At 37.4% G+C, this 26,643-nt stretch overlaps 4 protein-coding genes across 9 annotated transcripts; 3 read left to right on the plus strand and 1 right to left on the minus strand.

The window, feature by feature from the left end:
- The first annotated feature begins 159 nt into the window (after positions 1 to 159).
- Positions 160 to 4,767, plus strand: LOC309484740 (uncharacterized protein). 4 transcript variants are annotated; one of them, XM_082151097.1, is made up of 5 exons: positions 160 to 743; positions 1,152 to 2,237; positions 3,748 to 3,858; positions 3,937 to 4,053; positions 4,139 to 4,767. In XM_082151097.1, exons 1-5 carry the CDS (start codon positions 734 to 736, stop codon positions 4,165 to 4,167), a joined length of 1,353 nt encoding a protein of 450 aa, XP_082007223.1. In that variant the 5' UTR covers positions 160 to 733; the 3' UTR covers positions 4,168 to 4,767. The 4 variants fall into 4 exon arrangements, with proteins under 4 accessions (XP_082007223.1, XP_082007224.1, XP_082007221.1 ...); XM_082151098.1 differs by having other exon boundaries at positions 161 to 739; positions 1,149 to 2,237; XM_082151095.1 differs by having other exon boundaries at positions 162 to 743; positions 1,149 to 2,237.
- bicral (BICRA like chromatin remodeling complex associated protein) lies at positions 4,629 to 17,348 on the minus strand. Of its 2 annotated transcripts, none has more exons than XM_082151093.1 (11): positions 16,417 to 17,348; positions 13,408 to 13,453; positions 13,238 to 13,286; positions 13,090 to 13,155; positions 11,117 to 12,508; positions 10,969 to 11,029; positions 8,903 to 8,987; positions 8,643 to 8,788; positions 8,460 to 8,554; positions 8,256 to 8,358; positions 4,629 to 7,660 (listed from the first exon to the last, which is right to left on the minus strand). In XM_082151093.1, exons 1-11 carry the CDS (start codon positions 16,505 to 16,507, stop codon positions 7,200 to 7,202), a joined length of 2,595 nt encoding a protein of 864 aa, XP_082007219.1. In that variant the 5' UTR covers positions 16,508 to 17,348; the 3' UTR covers positions 4,629 to 7,199. The 2 variants fall into 2 exon arrangements, with proteins under 2 accessions (XP_082007219.1, XP_082007220.1); XM_082151094.1 differs by having other exon boundaries at positions 16,143 to 17,348.
- Positions 17,349 to 17,501: 153 nt separating this feature from the next.
- Positions 17,502 to 18,880, plus strand: tbcc (tubulin folding cofactor C). The gene has a single exon (XM_082151099.1). The coding sequence runs from the start codon at positions 17,653 to 17,655 to the stop codon at positions 18,706 to 18,708; it is 1,056 nt and encodes a 351-aa protein (XP_082007225.1). The 5' UTR covers positions 17,502 to 17,652; the 3' UTR covers positions 18,709 to 18,880.
- A 492-nt stretch (positions 18,881 to 19,372) lies between these two features.
- prph2a (peripherin 2a (retinal degeneration, slow)) lies at positions 19,373 to 26,422 on the plus strand. 2 transcript variants are annotated; one of them, XM_082151101.1, is made up of 4 exons: positions 19,373 to 21,032; positions 21,822 to 22,068; positions 23,950 to 24,199; positions 24,956 to 26,422. In XM_082151101.1, exons 1-3 carry the CDS (start codon positions 20,452 to 20,454, stop codon positions 24,157 to 24,159), a joined length of 1,038 nt encoding a protein of 345 aa, XP_082007227.1. In that variant the 5' UTR covers positions 19,373 to 20,451; the 3' UTR covers positions 24,160 to 24,199; positions 24,956 to 26,422. The 2 variants fall into 2 exon arrangements, with proteins under 2 accessions (XP_082007227.1, XP_082007226.1); XM_082151100.1 differs by lacking the exon at positions 24,956 to 26,422 and having other exon boundaries at positions 23,950 to 24,823.
- Positions 26,423 to 26,643: the final 221 nt, after the last annotated feature.

Raw genomic sequence — 26,643 nt, forward strand, 5'->3', positions numbered from 1 at the left:
TTCTTTGCGAAATGTACATTTACCTATGTACATTTATAAAGAAAATAGCCTAACTTATTTTTATTTTCACGAAAGATGTTGATATATATATATATATATACAAATTCTTTATAGAAATTGCTTGTAAGACACTTCGATTGTGTAATACTTATAATTAGTATAAAGATAATATAATACGTTTTAGTTCATTTTAGAATTCCATGTATTGTAACCTAGTTTTTTACAGTCTATGATTGTAACCCCATATATAGGCTAGGCCTATTTATAATATTTTGTTATTGCCTTTCTGCTTGTAAGTGTTGAGTTCTTACTTCTTTTGTCGATAGATAGATAGTAAACCTTCCTTCCGAGAAAAAAAAAAACTTTCGTTCGGAAAAGAATGTGAAATTGTTTTCGTGATCAACGGTGTTATGCATACATGCAGTAGGCTACTTACACACAGGCATTGATAGAGACGGCTAACTGGGTCTTTCGTAACTCAAAATAATCCATCATGTCCTCTAGCGGGTCCATCGCATATCGCAGGGTCCGTTATTTTACTGCATGTCCCATGGTAACAAACAGCAGATTTCATACATTGGCAAACGAGCTAGTTAAAATACAACCGACTTGGTTAAAAGTGGCTGCATGAGAAAGGTTCCCAAGTCAAGAGTTTAATAATGATTAATTTAAAAGACACCAGAAAGAAGACCTTTCTCTCTTCCATTGAAAGATGGCAGTGAAATTATAAAAGATGAGTGTAGGTGAGTGGCAAATCTAAATATTTGATAGATTATTTGTCCATTTTAGTATCCCATGCCTTGTTTGTAGTTTTTAAGACCCCATTAAATCAAGTTGTGGAGTTTTGTGGCTGTTAGCCCATAGCCTATCTGTTTTGAGGCCATCTAGATGTCTGTGTACTACTTGGAAGTTGACTAAATTAACTATCAGTTAAACAGATATTTAAAATGTATAGCTATTTAATAAATAGGTTAAAGGAATTACATCAACAACACAGAAAACTGCTCATAAAATGATTGCATGTTTCTTCTAAGAGATATGAGGGAAAATATTAAAGTTATTGGTTTCTACAAACAATACAGCGATTTCAAACCTATTGATCCAGTCCTGTATATCGGATTTTAAAAAAAAATGCTTTTCTCTTTCAGAAGAATGTCCATTTTGTGGAAAGCCGTTCAAGAGGCTGAAAACCCACCTACCACACTGCAAAATGGCACCAGTTACACAACCCCAAAAAAGCATTAAAGCGCCAAAAGAACTGACTGCAATCACATCCAGACAGAAGATCCATAAAAAGACAACAAATGGTGTCATCTTTGATGAGAGACTAACCTCCAAAAGCAGGAGGAAAGAAGATACTCACAATGCAGACAGTCTTCTCACAACTACTGAGGTCAAAGTCTTATCTGAAACTCTGGACATGGAGAGGCCTAAAAACAAATGGCTTGCTAAAAGACAAAGGGAACTTGAGAGATTACACCTGTTAGTGCCAATCTCAAAGATGCCAAGCATCGCTACCTCATTATCCAAGCATGAAGGAGATAAAAGCTTTTGTGAGATCTCCAAAGGACCAAATCAGGGAACATCTCAAACTAATGGAAAAAGTGCTAAAGGCAAAAAGAAGCTAAAGATGGCACCATTATCAGAGCAGTTGTCAATCACCAAGAGTAAAATCAATACCCCTGGATTTGTGCCAGCCACTCTGAAAAACTCTAGCCTCCCATCTGAGTGCAGTGTACAGCATGAAAACCCAAAACTCAAAACAAAAGTTTACTTCTTGGAGGAGCTTGAAAGACTTGCGAACAGCCAGAACAAGAATATCGATCTAGTTTCGAGAGCAAAAGAGCATAAAGCTCATGCTTTCTTAACATCCAAGACTTCTGTGTGGGACCACATCAATTACAGTTTGTATTACAAGAGGTCTTATAATCTGTTTGTGCCTTATCCTGTTTATGAAACATCCAAAGATTCTGCTCTGGAGACTATGCAAAAATCAAACAAGCCTGAAACAGCAGTTACCAAAGTTGCCTTTCCACCCTCACTGACTTTATCAGAAACCATTCATCAACCTTCAGAAGACATCCTTAGTTCAAGACTGCAAGGTGAAAGAAGTCTATCATGTAGTCCAGAGTCTCCTTACAACAGAATACAGTTCTCCTCAGTACCTTTAGGCAGCTATGCTAATGAAAATATTTGGAAGAAGGGTCAATTTCCTGGACCGTTCCCCCAAAGTGAAGGTAATCCATGATTTCTGTGATGTTTGGTTGTTTAGTTATTTCATGTGAAGAGAAATCCCTTTAAAAAGAAAAATCACTTAGTTTAAAAGCATGTTCACACCAAGGATTCTGAATTTAAGAGAATAGCAGAGTCCACACCACAACAATAATGATAACGATATCATTGGAATCACTTTCACAACGTTTTTTTCCAGCTGATAACATTGACAGCCAATCAGAATCCGCCCTGCTTTAAAGAGGCCAAGAACATTATTGTGTGTTGGTGTGGACGCTGTGCTAGTTATCTTCATAGTTTTCATTCTTGGTGTGAACGGGGCTTAACACTTGTATCTGTTTTTTTTTCTCTCCAATTTTTACTTAATTAGATTAATTATATTTTAATTAAAGTTTGAACTGCCCTAAAATGATTCGAAACAAAAAGTTGCCAGTGTATCGTTTTTACACGGTAAAGTTTAAAGGCCTATATGTAAGGGCCCTCTGATGTCTGCGATGCGGAAAACCTGGACAGGAGTCGCAAAATCAAGTAATAACAATAGAATTTGCTCTATAATGCAGAAGTCACTGAATTTGGCATGAATAAATCAAAAGTGGAGATGTACACTTAGTAAAATCACGATATGTGAACGTTTAACTGCAAAAAGTCTGCTATTGGAATATGAAGTCTGCATGTTCTGCGTGTTTCTGTGCGAATGAGCGGCGCAGTATCTGCATACTCAAGTACGTAAATAAAAAAATAAAATATTTTTTTTTAATGATAACTTAGAAATCTTTTTAGACAACCTTTACTGTGAGCTACGAGGTTGTTAACCGATGGTATATGCTTCCGTTGAAGCCGTGAGCCCGTATTATTTTAACGTATTTTTAAAATTACCCTGTTTTACAGTGGAATATGTGGTGAGAACTATATTAAATGATGCTGTATATAAAATCAAGTGTCGAATATTTGTATGTATATGCATATTTTCCAATGAACTTAAAATACATTGTTTCTGTAGATTCATTCTATAGATAATTTCAACAAATGAGTAGTTTTATATTTCAACATCAATTTTAATTTGATTATGTTGTTCGCATTGCTTCATGGGATTGTAGTTCTTTCCTCACTAAAGCTGTTAAGTACACAGTCTTGTACCTTTGTATTTTTATCAAATTTTCAAGTATATTTTTGCTTTGAATCAGTTTTTAATGCTATGATTCACCTCGTAGCTGGTTGGCTTAGTTCATGGCTTATAACGCTTTAACAAAGACTTCCTATGGTAGAAATTAATGAAAAAAAGACTTCCATTTGCAACATTTAGGTTTATGTTTATTTAGGTACCTTAGAATTGTTAAGCACATTCTTAAGTGCATTTCTGATAGTAAATGAGCTACACTTTCATCAGCTTGGCTAGAAAGGGACGTTGAGATGAGATGGTTCATCTCATTCCTCCTATTACCATTTATATTCATTCTTTCAAGAGAGTTGAAATGATAAAAATATGAAATTATAAAAATGCCTTTGTTCATATAGTGCCTCTAGTGCAGCGGAAACTTGGAGATGTCAAATTGAATAAACTTGGTGTCTGGCTTGCCGCTCGAACTCCGGTGTCACCTGGAGAGATTGTGACCATGTTAAAGCAAGGTTTGTTCCTTATCCAACATAATATAACATAACATTTGTGTTAGTGTTTTTTCTAGTGTTTTCTGGTTATGTGATCAGGTTGGCAGTGGTACTACAGGAAGTATATTGATGTTCGTAGAGGAGGAATCGGTGGGATATCCATGCTGTTGACTGGATACTGCGTTCTGTGTTACATATGGAGATACCCACATCTCAGTGAGTCTGAATCGATGTCATCAACAAACATCCCATAATCATTGGCATGCATGATTGAAATGTCTTGTTTTATTCTGTTTTACAGAGAACGAACGCTGGAGGAAGTACCATTAACGACGTTTGGTAATCTTTGTAATTGTTTTCAGGGCCATATGGGCACAATAAGATTAATAATTGATAGGGCAAGATTATAATGCCAGCAACTATTGGTTTACTACAATTGAGGTTTGCTGTGGTTTTGTTGACAAGTTAGTTAGAAATGTCAAGACTGTGACTGATAAAGTACTTATGAATTTACATTTTTGATAGGAACCTATTTTGAAGCAAAGATTATGTTATTATTTGAATTAAATATTTCTAAATGTTCATTTATTTGCCCAAAAAAAAAAGAAAAATAGAATGCTTTTAACCAAAACAATTTTACGTTTTGTTCTGCACTTTTTTTTTTCGTGAGACCTGTCATATGGTTCTTTTGTTTGTTGTTTACATGATCTTGTTTCATTTCCTAATTTTTATGTAATATTGTTGCATGTAAATATCCACAATTTGTTAAAAAAGGAAGACATTGCGACAGATTGGCTGTATTCAAAATGGATTTAATATTTATCTCTGCTGTTGTAATGAACACTCACAAAAACAACAAATCATGAACTGACCACATATACAGTATGACGTGTGTACACCTAACATAATAAAAATAACTTTTTTGTTTTACATTCTTTTTCTTTACAAAAAGTATAAATATTTTGTGTTTCATGTTTTTATTTTTTGTAATACAAACATTACAAATCAAGTTTTAGGTGATGCAGAAAATTAAACGTTAAAAGCAACTTTTACCATGGGGTATTACGATAACTGAAGGCCACACTCGCACAACAAAAAGCAGTAAAAACAAACGATACACTATTTAAACTTGTTTTCACTCGCTCTGTCCTAAGGCAAAGAAGCCCTTCGAAGTGAAGGTCTTTCAGAATGCTCCCTAACACCGACCTCTAGAGCTCAGATCAGAGAGAAGAATATTTCACTTTTTTTTTTCCTGTCTGTCATTTTTGGTTGAATTGCTGGGAAAGACGGTGGGAGTTTAGTGTTAATGATGCAAAAACAATGGGATGACATTAGATGAAAACAAGCAACCATCCCTTCAGATCTGGAATGGATGCTAATGGAAACAGACTTGTGAAAATGTACGCACACTGCAGTTTAGCCAACTATGGTCGCAAATTCCTTTGAACTCTGTTGGAAACAATGGAACCTACGACTTTAGTTGGCTTTGGGAAACGCTCCCCAGGTCAGTTTTTGACATTGTCTTGGTCATACTCCCATCGTTGACTGACGAAGCCCTGTAATGGCACAGTTAATATAGGTTCTAGTCTATAAAACAGGACTGAATGCTTACAGTCTCCTCTTTAGAAATGATTTCTCAAAACGGGTTCTTGAAATGTGGGACTGTCCTCCAACCAAACTGCATTATCTCAGGAAGCAGCCGTCTCATAATGCTACTTATTAGATACCAATAAAAACCTGATATGCCGTGATATCACTACTTCTGCTTTCACCGATTTAAAACTGCGCATATTTGAGAAGTGATCTGCAGAGGGGCTGTAAGAGCTGTGATCATGGCTATCTAAAGTACAAGGTCACGTCCACATGTGCAAATATAAGCTGCCACTAGAGGCAGAAACTGCAAACTGACTGCCAAGACTACAGCCTGACCAGCAGGGGACTCAACGCACAAGGGAAAATGAAAAGTTTCAAACAACATCAGTCTTGGTAAATCTCACAAAAATCCCCAAATCAAAGTCAAGAAATAAGAAATTATATTTTGCTCAGAGAAATCAAGCCTGTGTTGTAGGACCACTGAGATTGTGATGCCAATATTTCATGACAAGCACAATTACAACCAATTTGCATTACCATAATGCAAAAAAAAAAATCTAATTTGTTGTGAGAAAAGATTGTAATGTACTTGTACATAATGGTAGAGATTGTTGCGCTGCCTTAAATTCTTCTAGATTCTTTCAAAATGTATTAAGAATTTGATGACAATAAAGAAAATGTAAATGTGATTAAAATGTGCTTACTTGATTTAAAAAAAAAAAAAAGGTACCACAATGCAATAAATATATATTACTGGTCCAAAAATAGGTTTCCTCTTCTTTTTGCAAATTTTTTGCAGTTTTATTAAGAATTTTATTTCTTAAATTTTCCATTGATTTTGGGTTGAAATGCGACTGACATGTTTTCATGAGATTCACCAGTGAGGGTTCTTTGAGACACTAACTAAAGGTGCAAAACAGCACATAATATCTCCAGACAGGGAGCAGCACAGAATTTAAAAAATATATATATAATGCATCATTTCAAAAAATGAATTAAACAAAAAAGATAAACATCATGTAACATTGTACCCTCAATCTGAGGACTTAACTTTCCCCTGCACAAAACCACACAAGTGAGTTTTGTCTCTGTGGAGAGGTAACATACCTGTAAGGTACAAAACTAATTGCAAAACAAATGTTTAAAAAAAAGAAGAGCACAACCAATGTTTAAAAACAATTAAACGCGCAGGTGTGTTTGTGTGCCTTACTTGGTCAAAGTCTACTGCAATGATACAACATAAGTGTTGAGACAACCATAAAACCTTAAGTGCGGACAGACTATTAGACTAAGTGTCTGATATTGATCGATACGCTACAAATATCAATGTCTACTCATGACATTCCAAACATCACACTTACTTACTGCTTGATTGTGTGTGTGTGTGTGTGTGTGTGTGTGTGTGTGTGTGTGTGTGTGTGTGTGTGTGTGTGTGTGTGTGTGTGTGTGTGTGTGTGTGTGTGTGTGTGTGTGTATGTGTGCATATATTAATGTGTGTGTGTGATTGCAAGTGTATCCTGTAAAGCATTGTCAAAAAGGCTTTCTTATGTAAACTTCTCTAGAACAACAGGCACAGTATTAAAGTATCACTATCATTAGATTCCCCTTCCTGTTCCTCAACCTAGTCAGAGCTGCTGTGTGCATTTCAAACCGTGATAATGCCAACGTACGTCCGTTCACACATGCCGTGGAGATCAGCTCGCACACACATGGCATGAAATGAAATGAGATTAACATGGAACAACTAACAAACATAGATATGGCACCGTCTAACATTCTAAGATGCTATTCACAGCAGCCTCAAGCACAGAGTCTGTGTCAGCCAATGAAGTGTGATTATGATCTGAGGGAACTTGTTCTTCATGGCCCCGTCCCAGGCTCGAAGGGTAGCCTTGGGCAGAGCTATGCTGTGATTGGCTGGGAGATGTAGGGTAGTGAGCATGTTGACTGTTGCTGCTGATTACGGTGCTGGATGTCTTTTTTTTTAGGTCCAGGATGCACTTGATGGGAGTTCTTCTGTGTTCTTCCGTTCCTTGTTGTTTAGATTCTGTCCTATAAGCAGGTTCTGTGTGGCTGTTCATACCCTGCTCCTCTTTTACGGTGAGACTTATGGAATGCCTTGGGGATGTTTCCATTGTGCTGGGATTGCTCTCATTGGTGACTGGGGTCAAGACTTCGGGACTTGGGATCCTTAGTTTACGGCCACAGCAGAAGTCTTCCAGGAAGCCATCTGAGGAGCAATGTGGCAAAAAATTACAAACATACATTCAATCAATTATATCATTTTGTTTGCATTTGGTATAACTACAGTACAACATCGTAAAAGCGTTCCATAAATCACAACAATTTCAAAAGAAATCAAAATCTACTGTGCAGTTTATGTATCTGAATGATCAAAAATTACCAGCAGCACCTTCACACTCTACTTTTGTGATGATTGAAATATATATATATATATATATATATATATTCACACACACACACACACACACTCATATTGTTTTACATTTTTAAATTCTTTTTAAATTATTCATATAATAAATGAATTTCTTCATTTGTTCTCCGAGGCTTTGCCAATTACATATAGTTATGCATGTTACTTTGCATATAACAAAATCAATGTGTACATTTAAAATATTAAATAATCACACAAAAAAACCTCCAAAATATACATTGCAAATACTACTTAACTGTATTCAACCAAAATAAAACTAATTGGAAACACCGTGAAATTACTTTATGTCAACTCATAACATTAGTATTAGTTAATTAGTTTAATATAATATAAAAAACTGTGAAAAGTCAACCAGGCTCCCATGTCTCACCTGGATCCACTAATATCATTCGTTTGTCTTGGGTCAAGTTGCCCCGTTCCTCTTGGTTAAAAGTCCTGTCAATCATCACCATTTCTGATGAAGGGCTAGACCTCTGAAAGAGCATTAAGCAGTGACATTAGAGTAATTAATTACCTACAAATAACTATATGTAGTATTTTGTGCATTCAAGTTAAAGGCATGTTCTGAACCTACCTCTGCTTCCACCATGAGTAAGCGTCTGTATTTGTTCACCATGGCCTGCGTTCTGTTTAGCACTTGTGTGGCAACTGCCTCAAACTCGTCATCAACTGTAAAGTCAAAAATGATCATCAGAACCTGTGACAGATTTATCTATGGTTAAATATTGATTATGAAGAGAAAAAGTTGAAAATGCACTTTTGGCGAAATCTTCATCTTGTGGTGGTGAGCCTTGGAAAACATGATAGGGCAGTAATCTGTAAATGCCATCATTTAATGAAGTGAAGGGTGTCCGCTCTGAAGACATGACTCTACAGTGATCCTGTCTTAACTGCTGGAGGACCCTGTCAAATAAGCCCCAGTGTTACAATCATTATTTCTGCAATTCTATTCGTTGACACTAATGGTGCAGAAATTACACACTTCATCTGTAACAGAAGTACAATTTGGGCACTCACATTCCTCCTCTAGTAAGTTGCTGAGTTGCAGGTCGCTTCGGTGTAAGAGGCAATTCCTGACTGGCAGGAGTGAGTGTTTTCACAGCTAAGATTAAAAAGAATAAAGAAAAATTACTTCATGGATCCAAGAGAGGAAATTCAGGTGCAAAAAAAACAAAACAAAAAACACATAATAATATATACACTACCATTCAAATGTCAGTATGTTTTTTTAAAGAAAGTAATAGGCTGCGTCCGAAATCGAATACTTCCCTACTATATAGTATGCGAAAAACAGTACGCGAGCAGAGTAGTATGTCCGAAATCATAGAATTCGAAAAATAGTAGGCGAAAAGTACCCGGATGACCTACTACATCCGGCGAGATTCTGAAGTGCGCATACGATGGACACTTTACTATCCCATGATGCCACGGGAGAGGAGTTGTCGTCGTTATATTTGAAAATGGCGGAAAACGGAGACGCGGCTGTTTTCAAGTGTAAGTACTTTACAAAACACTTTTTGTTTATTTGAGGTTAAATTGTATTCGTTTAACATCATATAAGTAAACGATTGACTTGTTAAAAGTTTAAATAATGTAAATCGAGGGTACAAGTTTGTGAATTGGCTGCAAAATGACAATTTTATCATTATTATTATTACCGAACAGAACGAGCTAATGCCTATCAGCTAGTTAACACTGTTTTATTTAAACAACGACGTTGTTTCTCAGTTAAATGAGAGAGTTACAAAACTTTTATTTTTTAATTTTACAACGATTTTATTTCTCCTTTACCAGTGTTGATATGTAATGTGTTGGCTACGTAGCAAGCTACTGTTTCAAGTGTAACGTACCTCAACTTGTCCATGTAATATTAATATAATAATAGATTGACCATGGTTCATCACTAATGTTAAATTCTGTGTTGATTTTGCAGGGGGCTGATGAACACACCTGTGTTCTTATAGAGTGGAGAGTGGCTAATGAAAGGGATGAGGAAAGAAAAGAAAGAGCGACGAGAGAGAGGAAAGAGTCCTTCAGCTTTTAGAAATAATTGCTAAAAAAATTAATAAAGAAAACAAATGTTTCACACTCTCTTTCCATTTATTTGTTAGAAAGTTCATTTTGTAATGCTGTTTTAGCAAGTTTTATTACAAAACACTTAATTCCCAGGGATTTACAGTAGCCTAGTTAGATTGTCAGTTGTAAAGTGTTTAATATGTGGCATTGAGTAATTAATTTTTTTAAAGGGTGTTGTGTGCGCTTATTCTGTGGCAGATTCCATATGTTTTTTGAAACAAGCAAATTGCAGGTATATATGTGCCACACTGAAGAGAAATACCACACACTCCAGACACCTTTCAAATGTATTTGCTTTATTTTTGTATATTATTTCACTTTTAAATGGATACAGAATACAAAGCTTAAAACTGCGAGCAACTGACCGACGACTCTGAATTGTGAGCACGAACGACGTAAAAACGCAGACGAAAGAGGAAAGAAGAACTAAAAACATTGCAGTCAGTGGAACGGGCTCTTTACATTTTTCGCGCTGATGTGACCGCGCATGTAACGTGACAATACCAACATGGCGCATGTAGTACGTCCGGACTCCATTCATACTAACTGTATTCATACTATATAGAACGTACTTTTTTAACGGTCGCGAAGTACGTTCTAATTTAAATGTAGTACCTACTCACATAGTACGCGATTTCGGACGCAGCCATAGTTTGATCAAAAGTGACAGTTAAGACATTTATAATGTTACAAATGATTTCTATTTCAAATAAATGCTGTTCTTTTGAACGTTCTATTCATAAAAGCATCCTGAAATTTTTATTATCACGATTCCCACAAAAATATCAAGCAGCTATTACTGTTTTTAACACTGATAATTATAAGAAATGTTTTTTGAGCATCAAATCAGCATATTAGAATTACCCCATGACAAAATAAATTACATTTTAAATATATAAAAATAGAAAACATTTATTTTAAATTGTGTAAAAACATAGCAAAAAACCTTATCAAATCTCACTTATGGTCACTGATGGAAACACAAAAAGGATTCAAAGTAGTCTTACCTTTGGTACCAAGGAGATTAACTAATTGTGTTTGCCCTCTTTGTGTTGCTGCTGTGGTGTTCTATGAAATTGAAGAAACATTCAAATGTAATGAAACAATACAACTTTGAAGAGGCACTTTGGATAAATTAATCCAAATATATTTCACCTGGTTTAGAGAGACTTGAAACTCCGGAACGCCTGAAGTATTTGATGCGTTCTGGCCCACAGGCATAAGGTGCTGGAGGTGCTGTCCTGGACTCACAGATAACTGCTGACAAACCTGTGGGCCTTGAACACCAGAACTGACCATGGTGAGGTGGCTTGAAGTCTGTGACGTCTGTAGAGGCGATGGGCTAGGCGACGCGCTGGTATTCCAAACTTTGGCCGTAGCACCAGGCCTTTGACACACCTCCATTACAGGTGTGGGTGAAGCTTGGCCTATTTGACCTCCACTGACCAAACCTTGATTGACTATTAGCTGCCCTCCAGCTGAAAAGTTCTGCCCAGCGATAAGCTGTACTGTTGTGTTCTGATTGGTGAGGATGGAGTAGGTGGTAGTGCTTATTGACCCCGGGTCACCCACTTGAGTGTTTGTTTGTAACACCTGCCCATTCACGGCCTGGAAGCTGTGAACAGTCGTACCAGGGGTTAGGGAAATAGAACTGGGTAGCAAAAACTGCCCCTGAGGCAGATTGGACTGGGACTGTGGTTGCACTTGTTGCCCCAGCGGTGAATGCATTACAATGCTGTTGGCTGGATTGACCACTTTCACCTGTTGAGTAGACTGAGGAGAGCCAGTAGCTGTGTAGGGGCTACTGACTAAATTCGCAGCAGTGTTGGTGCTAGGTTGAAGCCCAATGTTGCTGATATTGTATACAGTTTGTCCTCCTGCCTGTAAGGGTTTAGGCTGAATAGGTCTAACCAATGCCTGTTGCGTAGGGCCTCTCTGGATGATAATATTCTGAAGTGGTATCGTTCCTTTATTGAAAGACATTGACACCTGACCAGCTGCGGAAGGGGTGAACATGGTACCCTGCCCGCTGTTGTTTGTTACTACATTTCCACTCTGCCTCAGCAGGATCTGAGGCTGTTCCAAACTATTGATAGTCATCATAGAGGAGGCACTGCCACTGAAGGATCCCACTACCTGGATGTGTCCAGTGGGGCCATTTGGCAAGGGTAGTTGGGGAACCTGCTGGATAAAAGCCTGAGGTTGTGCCAATGGTGCCGCCACACCAGGACCCGAGACGCCTCCAAACCCTCCAGAGACCAGCTGCTGAGGGAAGGCGGTAGCTGTAGAAATGAGAGATGGCTGGGAGTCCAAAAGGGCTTCTTGAGCCAATGTCTGCTCTGTGATATCTGCTTCCAGCAATGACTTCTGGAGGATGTCAAACGGTTGGTCCTCGCCACTGAGATCGACCCCATCCGGAGAGGTTCCACCGTCGAGCTCATCCTCGATGAACGGAAGACTGCTTGAGAGCTGAAGCTCAGCTCCACCAGCCTCCCCAAACTCTCCCAAATGATTGTGGCCATCTTTGAGTTCTTCATTGGAGCCACTCTGAGTAGAAAACCAAATAAGTTGTTGTTCAGATGCTCCTACTAAATCCCAATTCTAGGTATCCCCATTACTTGCTATCTTTACCAGACTGTATACAGTATGCCAAGGCGGTTCACTCATTTCTATGAATGGGAGAAAGTACAACACACAATATGGCAAGAAAACTCCCGCCTTCTAAATAAAAGAGCCAATCGCCAATTGGTAAAGTTGTCAAGTCACTGCAGATGTCATTATAAGCTCCTGTTCCTACATAAACAGTTAAGCCCAGTTAACGTGTAGTAGACGTGCACTTGGCACATGACTGCACATGTGCATTAACATAACCAACCTGAAATATGTGCTTTTTAAAACTATTTGAGCATAAGAAACATATTTATAGGACAGTTCATGTCAGATTTAGTTGCTGATTTGAAAAATGTTATTTAAATATGAGTTTGGCAAGCAGTTTTTGAGATTTCCTTTTATTCCCATTCAAGTAGATAGGAGCTCGTCTTTATGACCAAAATTGCTTCCTGGAAGCGTTGCAAATATGGCCGCCATGTGAACTGACTTTCCTTGATAGGGACTTTAACTATACTCACTGTGTCACTTGTGAAGAATGAACTGGCCGACCCAAATGCTGCATTTGTCACATCATCTTCTCCAATCTGTTTGAATGTCAAAGAAAGTTGTCAATAACCTTTCAACATACTGTAGAACACAAATGTCATATAGTTTAAGTATACTTACAGATTTACTATTTGAACCATGAAGATACTCATTCAATGCTTGCACATCTCTGTTGAAATAAAACAGTTCATTAAAGCTTGTTTATGTTTGATGGGCAAAATTAATTTTTGAACAATGTTTAAAACATAAAGCTCTTTAAACCATAACCATCAAATTATAAAGCTGATTACCCTAAAAAATCCAGAAGACGGCGGTCGTCTTCATCATCCATGACACCTGCGACAGTAACAGATTTTGAAATATTACAATGGACACAATTTCCCTGCCGTTTGGCTACAGTGAGACATACTTTGTAATTTGTTTCTGAATACACCTAAGGATCCAATAAATGTACTGTGCATAGTGTTTTACACAAAATCAAAGCATTGTTATGTCAGGATCCCCAGTTTTATAACCTCTGGTGCTCTTTGGTAAAAAAATTTTTTTTTTTGGAATGGTACGAAACTTGGTAAAGGTTTTGGCAATTGCTATGCGAAAACCACAAAAATCACGGATATGATTCGAAAAGGTTAAATGGTCCTGAAAAAAATGACAGCATTGGAAAGGGAAATAAATAAATGAATACCTTAAATTTGGAACACAACTTGTTTAGATTTATGGCTTTATTTTGAAAACATGTTTTGTGAAATATATAATTCATATAAAATTTGAAAATTGTATTTTTGTGCATTTTTCATAACAATATTTTTTTTTCAACTTCCGTCTGCTAAGTGTCTTCTTTAAAAAGAGACCAAACCATACTCCAAAGCATTCAACAATTACGAAAAGTGGTTAACAGGTAATAAATGGATTATAACTAATACATATAATTTAGTACCATAGGATCCCCTAAAAATACAAAATATTATATAAAAAGCTATCAAACTAAAATATAGTACATTAATTTCATTGAAAAGAAAAGAAAATGGGTCATTTTTGACTGCCACGCAAGGAGCACCAGAGGGTTAAAGAACATTCTCAGGACAGGTATAATATAAGACTTCAGGTATAATATTAAATACATACAAGCATTTGACATTAATAGGAACTGTTCTTTGCAGTCACAGGCCTTTGTGCCAAGTTTTTTGACATAACGCTACGTTGGCATTGCGAATACACAAACTTGTGACAAACAAATGAATTAAGAATCAGAAATTTTGAGTTTTTATAGTGTGACCACCTCTGGTAAATACATTTTTCCAGTGGAGAATAAATACACAACATAAAAAATAACTATAGCTGATATTCTTGTGAAGTAAACAGTAAGAAATTATTTGACTTCGCAACAAACACAATTTCATCCTAATCAGCTAGGAAACTTGTTTTTAGTGTTTAAGTACACATAAGGAAAGTAAAATAGTCTAACATACATTGTAGTGTAACACAAATATGATGTTTATGTTTAAAAATGCACAAGTCTGACAAAGAATGGCTGTACACTCTTTGCTGCAGATACATGCGCAGCCAAGAGACTTTAAAATGGCGGCTGCTGATTGAAACTGCGCCACTGCTCGCTACAGTCGACAGACAAAAGGGCATTATGACGCAGAGAAGTTGTGCAGTGTAAAAATGCCACTCGATTGTAATTTCAGATCATATTTTTGTAAAGCTGCCATAGAAAGGTGAACAACTTGAAAATGCATGTGTGGAAATGTGACAGAGGAATAAACGTGGGGGATGGGTGAAACATGTTTGGCCAGTTTGATTGTTCACACTCGCACTTCACAAGCTTCTGTTAATGCTTTATAACACATATTGGTGAGGGAACGAAATGTGTTTTCTGTTTTTCCCAAAGTGATTAAATGTTTGAACAGAATTCGATAGATATGCATTGTTGCCTTTGTTTCAAAACAAACGACGTCGTGCGTTGTAAAAAATAAAACAGCTTGAACTTGCAGAAATCCAAAACTGCGAATTTAATTCATTCATTATTAAACCGCATACACACAAGAACAGAAAAATAAACACACTGATCGGACCGTCTAAATAGATACGAATGAATTAAAACTGAACATAGCAAGTCTAAGCTTAGAGCAATATCCGTGTAGTGCAATCTTAATGAAGAAAAAAGTATGACAGGTTAATCCGGCCCATGTCCTTGATAAACAACTTCGAAATATATTTATAAAAACCTGAATTTGCATGTAAATGAACGGGCTTTAATCAACTAAACGATGTACCAGAGATGTGAGGTATATTTAACACTTATATTCGTTAAACCTGTGGTCAACTTAGCAAGCCAAATGAGGGAGGAGATGAATTATTTTTTCTTCCTCTCTACAAGAGAGAAAAAAAAACTATCTATCCTCTTTGCCTGATAAGTCAAAGGGGCGGAAAAGAGACACGTAGAAAACCAGCAACCCCTCAAAATACAGAGTAAAACCCTGTTGAAGCAAGGCGACGCATTTTACTGATTCACTTGTCAAACAGGGTGGACTAAAAAGGCTCTCCATGGCGCAAGGGCAGGACGCACAAAACCCGCCTTAATCTCGCTGAAAGTAACAGCTAGAAACACACAGGGACTTTGTCCATAAATAGACCGAGGCTGGAGAGACTCGTTTTATCGCACGTCTCGAAAAAGCCTTTCTACAATGCGTTTTTGCACATCTGTGACAGCCGACGAGCGCAGCTTGGACGGGCGGCAAAAAGAAACGCGTAATCGGCATCGGACGGCTCGTTTAATACTGGCACGGATGTCTTAGGTTTGGTGAAGAGTAAACGCGGATCATCAGGCGAGTCTTATGCATTCTTCGTGCTCCGAGTTGTCGACGGCCTTCTTGACGTCGTGGACCTTCCCCACACCTATTAAGAAACGGCTGAATTCGTCGAGGAAAAACCGAACGGAGAACAATTCGTTGGCGAAGCATAAATATTTATTTGAATTTGCATCACATAAAGACGACTTGAAAAAGAGGCAAACCCTTACTCCTGTCTCACTCCTCTTGAAACCCAATATCTCCATTTGGCAACTTTTAATTTGCTCCCCCTCCTCCTCCTCCTCCTCCTCCTTCTTCTTCTTTCTCCCTCTCTCCCACTCATATATTTTTCCCTCACTGTCCTTGCTGCTCAGTCTCAGATAGATTTTTCTCTCTCCACGCTTGCTCTTCCCTCCCCGAAGGAAGGGGAGGAAGGAGGTTGTGTGTGTTTTTTCCTTGAAATTTTTATCACAAAATTATAATACACTCAAAGGGGAAACTCACCGTCATGAAAAAGCAGTGCCGTGTCCACGGGGTTTCCTCGCCATCTCTGCACGGGCCGGTGGAGCAGTGCGGCTCCAGCAGAAGGCAGCATCACTACATAGTGCACTAGACACCAAGGGCTCTTTACTTTAAACTACAGGGGTTTCTTATTCTGTATGTTTTACTACTGTAAAGGCTCCTTCTGCATCTTCTGCAAAATATCAATAAAAGCTGCTGTTTTGATTGATCACTTCAAATGCCTGACATGCATAACTGAATAAAAATTGTGTTTGTTATGGTGGGCGGGGCCCTCGTGGACCACACCTTTAAAAAAAATAAATAATACAAACAATAGTTTGAAAATATACCCAAACTTAACATGTAGTTAAATCGCAATTCGTATATCTATCATCTTGTATAATGTGTATAAAAGAAACAACTACAATAAACAAAAACACAATCTTCTAACACTTAAAGTAGAAAAAAAAAAAAATTAAAGCATGTACAAAATCTTAAAAGGAGATCACATCACCCAAAAGTGTGAACCTGAAGCAAAATAAGAAATGTACAATACATGTTTTATTTTTAGCTTTATTTTTTATAAACTGTAGGCTATATGATTATGAGATTGTTGCTACAGCAAGCATGTCAATGTTATCATTTATGAAACTAAATTAAAACATTGAAAACTTAAATAAAACTAACATTTACTGACAAACAATACATTTTCATCACTTCAAAACGAACTAAAACGAACCAAGTTTATTTTGTGCTGATTTAATTTGTATGCCCATAGTGCATCATGTACGAAATTCAATACAAAATCAATATAAATTGTTGGGTAGGCTATATCAAAAGAAAAAAACAGTTGGCAAACTGTGCAACTAAAAAAAACTAAACATTGTTTGTTTTCTCTACAGTCACGAGGTGATTTTGCAATTCTAAAATAAATAAATCAACACTTATAATAAACTTGTAATAACATTTCATGTTGTTAAAAATAAATCTCACATAAATAATTTAATTAAAATATGAATCAAATACAAATATGAGAGAAGAAAGGGGTCTATGGGGTCTAAACAAAGTAATAAATAATTTGTGTGGGAAAACAGTTTATTATGAACGTGAACATTTAATGAGCCAATAGAAAGCCGCGTTACTAATGGTACAGATTTTTTGTCCAATCATTGATCAGCAAGCTTAGATGAGTTGTCACATGATCAGCGCGCGTTTACCACACCTCTATTGAGAAGCAACATGGCGGCACTAGGAGTGGAAGTTAATGTGGCGAATGATGACGGAGAAACAAATACAGCTGTCAATGTTCCCGAAAGCGTGTTACGAAGAGATCAAGCGCGGCTGGAAGAGGCAGAGCGCCGGAGAAATGTCAAGGAGAGCCAGACCGTGAAGGAAGAAAAGAGCGATTTCTTCACGTCCACCTTTAATGCTGAGAAGACAGGAGTCGAGGAGATGCTCTCCAGCTCTAACCTCAGTGACCGCGACAAAGCCGCAAAAACACTGGAGGAGGTCACTGTGAGAATTCAACAGCTCCAGAAGTTTCTCAACGACAGCATGTTGTTTCTAACCCAATATGAAATACGACAGGCACAGGCATCCATGCAGAAACTCCAGAGCTCTCTTGATGAGAAGAGGGACTTGGTGTTGCCTAAAAAGAAATTCGCTTTCCGATCCAGGAATGCCGGAGCAAGTAAGCAGCCTGAACCGAGTAAACAAACAACAGATAAGTCTGCATCTGATGTTGGTGGTGGTACTGTAGTAACTGATGCTGCAATCTCTGTATACCAGTGTGGATTCTCTAATGCTGAAAATCAAGTCCTGATCATGCAAGCTGAGGAGATCCAGCAACAAGATGTTCTGTTATCTCATCTGACAAACTGTAAAGTGAGACTTTATGGCTGTCCGAGCACCCTGCACATCAAGAACATCCGGAGCTGCGAGATCCTCTGCGGGCCAGTGTCCAGCTCTGTGTTTGTTGACCAGTGCACTGACAGCACTTTAGTGTTCCCCTGTCAGCAACTGCGCACCCATAACACCACCGCCACTCAGATATATGTCCATGTGACCAGCCGGGCAATTATAGAGGATTGTCGTGAGGTCAGGTTTGCACCATTCACGTGGACCTATCCAGGTATTCATGATCATTTCAAAGTTGCCGGACTTGATCCAGACAGAAACAATTGGACAGATGTGGATGATTTCAATTGGCTCGCTGCTGGCACACCTTCGCCCAACTGGACTGTCATCCCTGAGACTGAGAGAATAAGTAGTTGGGATTTTGTGGGACCATCTTAAAAAAAAAAACACACACTCATGTGATTACATTATTGTGTGTGCTCAGTAAATATGCTGATATTGAGATGCCATAAACATTGAATGTTCCCGAGTTCCGCACTTACAAAGCTCATTAATTAATTGAATGATGTATTAATATAATGCTGTAAAAAAAATAAAAAAAGTCTCATCACATCTGTTTATTTGTATTCATTCACCAAGACATTTAATAAAACTGAATGAAATCATTGTTAAAGGGACAGTTCACAGAAAAGTGAAATGTCTCATTGTTTAATCGAAGCTCACGTCGACGTCGTTCCAAAACTTTAGACTTGTTTTCTTCGGTGGAACATAAAAAAAAGAGATATTTTGAGAAATGTCTCAGTGTTTTGTTTTTTATTTCTCTCTCTCCATACAATGGAAGTCAGTGGTCACCGAAACTGTTTGATTACTCTTTGAAATATCCCATTTTGTGTTCTGCAGAAGAAAGAAAGTCATACAGGTTTGGAACAACATGAGGTTTTAGAGAATAAAAAAAAAATTGGTGAACTATCGCATTTAATTCTGTTACTCATTTATACATTTATTAATATATAATGTAATTTGTTTGGTAACAAATTTCAGTCATTTTCTGAAAACAAGATTTATGGAAAAAAGCGCATTCAATTTTGTGCATTATGAGGTTTTAATTTAATACTTTAAAATTATAACAGATAATTAAACATAATTGTAGTTATGCAAGAATTGGCCTGTTATATTCAGATTTATAGGCTCTAGTTTTTGATACAAATACAATTAATATCTACATATGCATTAGTTGTGTGACTAGTCATTTTTTTACTTTTAAGTCTCATTTGTAAACATTACTGAACTACTTTGGTTAACATGAACTAACAATGAACTATACTTCTTTTTATAATCAAAAGTTGTATCTTAACGTTAGTTTATGCACTATAAACTGAACTAATATGAACAATTGCTTTTATTAACTAACAAAAATGTATAAATTCCATAAAATTGTATTGCTCATTGTAGTTCATGCTAGCTAATGCATTAACTAATATTAACAAATCAGACCTTATTGTAAAGTGTTAGTGTTTTTTGACTATCATTAGTTCCATGAATATTTGAACTTTGAGAAATTTTGAGATCCCCTCAAACAGTGGCTTGTTTGTCAGAACTCTAAGACACTTGAAGTGGAAGTGTAATGGTCTTAAATCTTTGCCTCCTGGTTTTTGGTGTTTCTTTACTTATGCCAGTCAAACCATCTGACCAATCAAGCCAATCACACGGCACGGCAGCAGCTTACAGATAGGCTCATCTGCTGGCCAGGGATTTCTGTAAATGGGATGAGGGTGATTAGCTGGGTTTAGGATGACGTACAGTAACTTTGTGTTTAATCATTTGGATCCTTGGCTTTTGTCCTCGCTTTGCAGATAGAGGGACACCACTATTTGCGTCAGTACCAGGGCACACTGTTGTTTTTAAGTATTGTAGATGAAAATCCATTTTTAAGATTGTGAAGAAGATAATGTATTAGACTGGTGTTTACCTGTAAAAGAACCTGAGTTGGATTTGGTCTATAATGGATGCAAAGATCATCATGAAAATAGCTACTAAGTTCTCGCTCTACTGGAATGGATTACACATTGCGCCTTGAACGTACTTTCAACGTTCAGCTTCTGTAAGGTACATTGCACAGCTGTCTTTGGAGATCATCAAACTCGTTTTTTTCTTTCTTTGGACTTGAACTAGTTGTTCAACATGGCTCTCATGAAGGTGAAGTTTGACCTGAAGAAACGGGTGAAGCTGGCCCAGATGCTATGGCTCATGTACTGGTTTTCTGTTATGGCCGGTGTTCTTGTCTTCAGCATGGGCCTTTTCTTTAAAATTGAACTTCGCAAGAGAAGTGAACTTATGGACAACAATGAGAGTCATTTTGTACCCAACATTCTAATCGGCGTGGGTCTTTTAGCGTGTTTTCTCAATGCCTTTGGCGGCAAAATCTGCTATGACTCCCTCGACTCCACCAAGTTTGCGAAATGGAAGTCCATTCTGAATCCCTTTCTCATTTGTTGTGTGATCTTCAACTTCCTCCTCATCCTCACGGCGGCTCTGTGTTTTGCCATGCGCATTCCTCTAGAGTTTACCCTCGCAGAGGGCCTGAAAAATGGAATGAAGTTCTACAAGGACACCGATACACCCGGTCGCTGCTACATGAAGAGAACTCTGGATCTCATGCAGATAGAGTTCCGCTGCTGTGGCAACAACAACTACAAAGACTGGTTCGAGATCCAGTGGGTGAGCAACCGTTACCTGGACTTCAGCTCCAAGGAAGTCAAAGAGTGAGTGTCCTTTTGCAGCTTAATGATTGGGTGATGCGTAAACATTCATTCCTTTCAGTTCTTTTCAATTCATTTTTTGTTCAGATATAGTTTAGACGATTAGATAATGAGCTTGAGAAGTTTCATTTAAGATACTTGATCAAAAACAGTGAGTTTGTTTTGAAGGTTTTTCGAATGCCTTGTTTTTATGTTGTTTGTGGAGTTATTTAGCAAGTTTAAAGTGAGGCTAGGTACTGGGTGATTTGCAGGGGTCAATGTGCAGTGTAAGTGGTATCAGGTATGTTAACCAGTTTAGATTTAGTCACTAATCTTCTTGGATCACATTTTCTTGCCCTCAGAGCTTACTGTCCCTTTCAATCAGTTGAATACCTGGTAGATTGGCTTGGAATAGACATCGAAATTACCAGCCTTAATATCAGAGTGTGTGATATTTTCATCACAGAGGTTTTTGATGTTTAACACCTAACCTATACAGTTTTCCAAAGTGATTCAAATTAATTTAAATAAATTTGATTTTATTGATAACAATAATAAGGAAGTTATAAAGTATAATTTTATGGAAGTTGCTTATTTTGCCAGCATTCACAGCTTTCAATCAGAACAAAGAATGTCAGCATTTTTCAAAACAATTCTGACTAAGACACGAAAGGGAAAGTTTATATTGCTTTTGCCATTTTTTTTATTTACTGTACATTTGAGTCCTACTTTTGTCTTATGCATTCTGAAATGTAATATAAAACCGATATACAGTATATTTGCAAAAACAGTTTTTTTTGTGTGTGCCTTTAGTCGTATCAGCAGCAATGTGGATGGAAAATACCTAATGGATGGCGTGCCCTTCAGCTGTTGCAACCCTAGCTCGCCACGGCCCTGCATCCAGCAGCAAGTAACCAACAACTCGGCTCACTACAGCTATGACCACTACACCGAAGAACTGAACATCTGGAAACGTGGCTGCCGAGACGCTCTTGTATCATACTATGGTGGAATGATGAACTCTATTGGGATACTTGTGTTGGCGGTCACCCTCTTGCAAGTAAGATGTTTCGCTTTGGAATATCTTAATGTGCTGATCCAGGATCAGACCTTAATGACTTACATTACGTACCTCTAATCTTAATGGATTGTGCTGTAAAGGTCAGACTGATCTTTGATCAGTACTTAAGGAACGTTTTGTCCAGTCTAGATACTTAATCTTGTAAACAGCCATCATAAGGTGTTTTTGTTGTCTGCCCCCTAATAAGGTAAATTATAACTACACATTGTTTTGGCTACAGATTTGAGGACCCTGTCCTTCTTATCAGACAATCTCAAAAGGTGCAAAAGTAAAGGTTAGTTAGAGGAGTAATTGCTCATCTTTATGACGTGATACCATGTTTACTGACAGAAGCCTCATTCCCTCAATCAATCATCTAATATGGCACCATCAGGGAAAACTTCTAACTGACTTGGGTATTAATAAATGTGATAAATCTTCTGATTACCTTGTAGTAGTTCTGAAATATTGACTTACCTGCTGGGATAAATTAAAATACATGTCTCAGGAATTCGCACACGTTACCTTAAGGAGGTATTTTTACCTGATCTAACTTTTAAAAAGATTGGTAAATAATATTAATAATCATTTTTTTTACTTAATATTTACCTGGAAAAAAGAAAAAAGATATATATAAAAAAAAAATCATTTGGATGATACATAAAGCAAATATTAGTTTACCCAATAAAAAAACATTTTGTATTACATTTTTTTAGTATTAATGGAAACGTATGGAAATAAACATTGATTTAAACAAAATCTGCCAAGCTTACAACAGTCTGTAGCAACAACAAGACCTTGAACTAGGGTTGGTGGAGATTAGGAGTGTGAGATGGTGGGGTGACTGAAGATTCAGAGGGATCAAATGTTCTAATCTGCAGTGCGGAGTTAAATCTTGCTTTCTTGGAAAAGGTGATTTCAAATCACCAATTAAAGATGTAGAACATTCCATCTACTGATTTTATACACACACACACACACACACACACACACACACACACACACACACACACACACACACACACACACACACACACACACACACACACACACACACACACACACACACACACACACACACATACAGTATATATATGTGTGTGTGTGTGTGTGTGTGTGTGTGTGTGTGTGTGTGTGTGTGTGTGTAAGGAAGGGGTTGCTTATTTTTATAAAGTATTTATACATCACGGTAATATTTGTTGTTCTGCTGATTTAAATAAAAAAGTCTTGTTTTTATTACTGACAAAAATATACATTATTATAAAAAATATTTTATTGCTGTCACAGTAAAATTACAGTTGAGAATTACAGAATGAGAATCATAGGAAGTGAGATTAATAGAAATATTGTATATAAAAATAGATATCTATCTATCTATCTATCTGTGAAATGTAGCCTGGACATATGTTAAAGGCACACTATGCAAGATTTGTACCTTAATATAACAGCTTCGAAATCATTTTGATGGTAAACAAACTAGTAGTAGGGCGAATCATCCCGATAGCAAAGCGGGCGGGGGACGCCGCTGGCAAAACCAGCAATGCAAGTTTGAGAGGTGGCGCCCCGCCAAATCTCGCGAGAATCACGACTTGCTTTACGGTACGACGTCAACAACATATGAAGCAGCCTCTATGGAAGTCACTAGCACGCATTTCAGATGTGAATCATGGCAGAGTCGACGAAGAAAGCGCGGTCGGAAGAGTGCAGAGACGGCTCTGCGTGAGTGGTATTTACGACAGTAACGTTAAACACAAGTACTCCACAGCGACTCTAGGGGGCGCTGTTTGAGAAAAACAGAAACTGCAGAGTGTGCCTTTAAATATGAATAAACATATCACTCTTTGCAGCTATCTAAATCATATCTTTCATGCTTTTCTTTAGACTGCAGTAATGATTGGACTTCAGTACATAAACACCTCTCTGTCCACACTGGTCAACCCAGAAGACCCTGAGAGTGAGAGCGAGGGCTGGATCCTGGAGAAAACAGTCAAAGAGACCTTCACTGATATCATGGCTAAGATGAAGGCCATGGGCAAAGGCAATCAAGTGGACGAGGGGGCAAATGAAGAGGCTGTTGCCACTGCGAGCTGAGCTAACCCCGCCCACCAAACTTTGGCCACACCTACCTGAGGTAGAGAGCTGTGGGACACAGCCTAAAACTGTAACTATATCATCCACACTACACAAAGTGTAGACAAAGCCAATTAATGAAGAACTGGTGAAGAAAACTTTGTCAGTCATTTACATTCCTTTAAATAATTTGGTTTATTAGAAACCAATATCATGGTGAAAACACTTATTAGTATACAAATGATTGGCTTGTAAAGAGGGGCTTTAAATATAATATAATATAATCAAATTGTAATTTTACCAGCTTCGCTTTCCCATTTGACTTTGTACTTCTCTACAAAAAAATCTAAACGTTTTTATAGTCATTTTTATAGTCATATTTTGTTTTATTTATGAGTTGATATTCAACCTAAGAATGGCTAGTCACGGATTTGGCTATAGTGTGAACGGTTAAAATATGGAAACTAGCCTCAGTACAGTCAGTACTTTTATTTATTAGGAATAAACAACACAATTTGTCATGGGACAGGTGTGGCAAATGCAAAGAAAACACATTTTTAGACAGGTGTCATTTCACCCTTGTGGACTTAGGTATGAAATGTGTACAGATGGATGGAGAGACAAGAAGTTAGTTGTTTTGTTTTATTTTAAAGTAATGCTTTATAAAAAATAAATAAAAAAAAGGACCAGGGTTGTGATTTGAGAAAGGGGGGGGGGGGGGGGGGGGGGGATCTGTTAAAAAATATATTTTTTGTGACCTGCCTGATGATGCTTTGTGCATAAGTTCAGCATCAGATAACATACTTGATTTCAACAGCACTGAAAGGAGAGGCTGATTTTGCAGGTTTAGGAGACCCCAATGTGTGCTATGGTACAGAGGGATAACCAGGTGCAGGGTGAGGGGATGCTTGAGAAGTCCCCTGGAGTTGAGGAGACAGCTTAAGACTGGCAGCTAAACCCTGACCTGTGACTTCTGCATTCCCACTGCTGGGAGCTCCTGTGCTTTTACATCCGCACAATTACTCCACGAAACGTCCCAGGCCAGAGACTGAAACTCTACGCTCAAACCTGTAATTTTTTGTAATTATTTTATTTTAATTCAAACTATGTGTCTATGTAAATAGTGTAGAATTATTACAAATATATTTTTTCCTTTTGTAAAAATACAATTTAATTATGAGAAAAAGTTGACTACTCTAGGACAGTGTTTGGTGCGTAGTGATTATTACTGTGAATAAAACTTGTTTAATTGTAAAAAAAACAAAAAAAAAACATGCAGATTTCTCTTGTCTAGTCATTTGCTGAGATCAAAGTGCAGGGCATTCTGGGAGCTCTGTGGGAGGTTTGCCTTATCCAATAAGATCAGAAGAGAATTATGTGATTATTGCGTTCACATGGTGTGCATGGCACATGGCAGTGAATCTGAATAGTAGGTCTGGTGAGTTTCATCATATGGTCTGTATTTAAAAAGTGTTGTACATGAAATACCTCATGCACACTGATCAATAACATGATATGTTAACAAAAACATAGAAAAACCACATAACTGCTAGATTAATTTGAAAAGTCATCAAGATAAATCATCCACACTAACAATTCTGTTATGCTTTTAGGAAAGAAGCAGAATATTAGCATGGAACACTATGGGAAATGATAAGGCCGTAAAGAGGGCGACTTTCTTTGGGTATGTTGATTTTCCGACATGCACGTAAACACAGATGATCTGATAAAGACAGTAAGCTGCTTTTGAGTGTGTTCAGCTTAACTTCTTGGAAGGTGACCTGGACTTCTGCTGCATATCCGGTGAAGAGTATCAAGCATTGATAGAAACAGAATGTCCTTGAGCAGGTACAGAATGTGTCAAACAAAGCTGTGCACTTCTCTTTTACCCCTCATTTTTCCTTTTGGTCACAGGGTATTTGGGAGTGGTGGGAAATCATGCAAGTAATGCTTATCCCCGATTAGCTTTATATTAAGAGAAAGTGATCTTATAGCCGTAATTAGGACGTCAAACTGGGGTCACGTGAGATTATGATCAGTTTTGAAATAATTTCAAAACGACACATTTCAGGTGAGGTAGGGTACACTGAAAAAAATAATTCATTGGATTTACTCAATTGAATAGTGGACATTGGTTGCACACAAATTGTTTGCTTTGGTAGCCACTTACACAATTGTGTTCCATCAACACAGATTATTCACGTTTAAACAACACAGACTATTCATGTTCAAACAACACACATGAACACAGACTATTCATGTTCAATCAACAAAGTAAATTATACTTAATTTAAATTGTTAAATCTTTTCAGTGCATGAATGAATCAATCTTAAATGCTAAGTTTACACTTTCTTTCAGCCAAAGCATTATCTATTAATGTTGCTGAATCAGTCCACAACCTAACCAAATGCTCCACTCTTCTCCACAATGGTAACCCTCTGTAATTTAAATGGTTCTAATAATATGAATGTAATTGAGCATTAAACACAATTACACACTATCAA

This window comes from Leuciscus leuciscus, assembly GCF_965113295.1.
Source record: "Leuciscus leuciscus genome assembly, chromosome: 21".
Taxonomy (NCBI): Eukaryota; Metazoa; Chordata; class Actinopteri; order Cypriniformes; family Leuciscidae; genus Leuciscus; species Leuciscus leuciscus.

Excerpts from the sequence above, each read along its gene's own strand:
- LOC309484740 (XM_082151095.1), top strand. Across the intron at positions 3,859-3,936 it reads TGTGACCATGTTAAAGCAAG|GTTGGCAGTGGTACTACAGG; the intron begins GTTTGTTCCTTA and ends TTATGTGATCAG. Across the intron at positions 4,054-4,138 it reads ATGGAGATACCCACATCTCA|AGAACGAACGCTGGAGGAAG; the intron begins GTGAGTCTGAAT and ends TCTGTTTTACAG.
- bicral (XM_082151093.1), bottom strand. The coding sequence starts at position 16,507 with ATGCTGCCTTCTGCTGGAGCCGCACTGCTCCACCGGCCCGTGCAGAGA. Across the intron at positions 8,988-10,968 it reads TAATCTCCTTGGTACCAAAG|CTGTGAAAACACTCACTCCT; the intron begins GTAAGACTACTT and ends TTTTAATCTTAG. Across the intron at positions 8,555-8,642 it reads AGATGAAGATTTCGCCAAAA|TTGATGACGAGTTTGAGGCA; the intron begins GTGCATTTTCAA and ends TTGACTTTACAG.
- tbcc (XM_082151099.1), top strand. The coding sequence starts at position 17,653 with ATGGCGGCACTAGGAGTGGAAGTTAATGTGGCGAATGATGACGGAGAA.
- prph2a (XM_082151101.1), top strand. The coding sequence starts at position 20,452 with ATGGCTCTCATGAAGGTGAAGTTTGACCTGAAGAAACGGGTGAAGCTG. Across the intron at positions 21,033-21,821 it reads AGCTCCAAGGAAGTCAAAGA|TCGTATCAGCAGCAATGTGG; the intron begins GTGAGTGTCCTT and ends GTGTGCCTTTAG. Across the intron at positions 22,069-23,949 it reads TGGCGGTCACCCTCTTGCAA|ACTGCAGTAATGATTGGACT; the intron begins GTAAGATGTTTC and ends GCTTTTCTTTAG.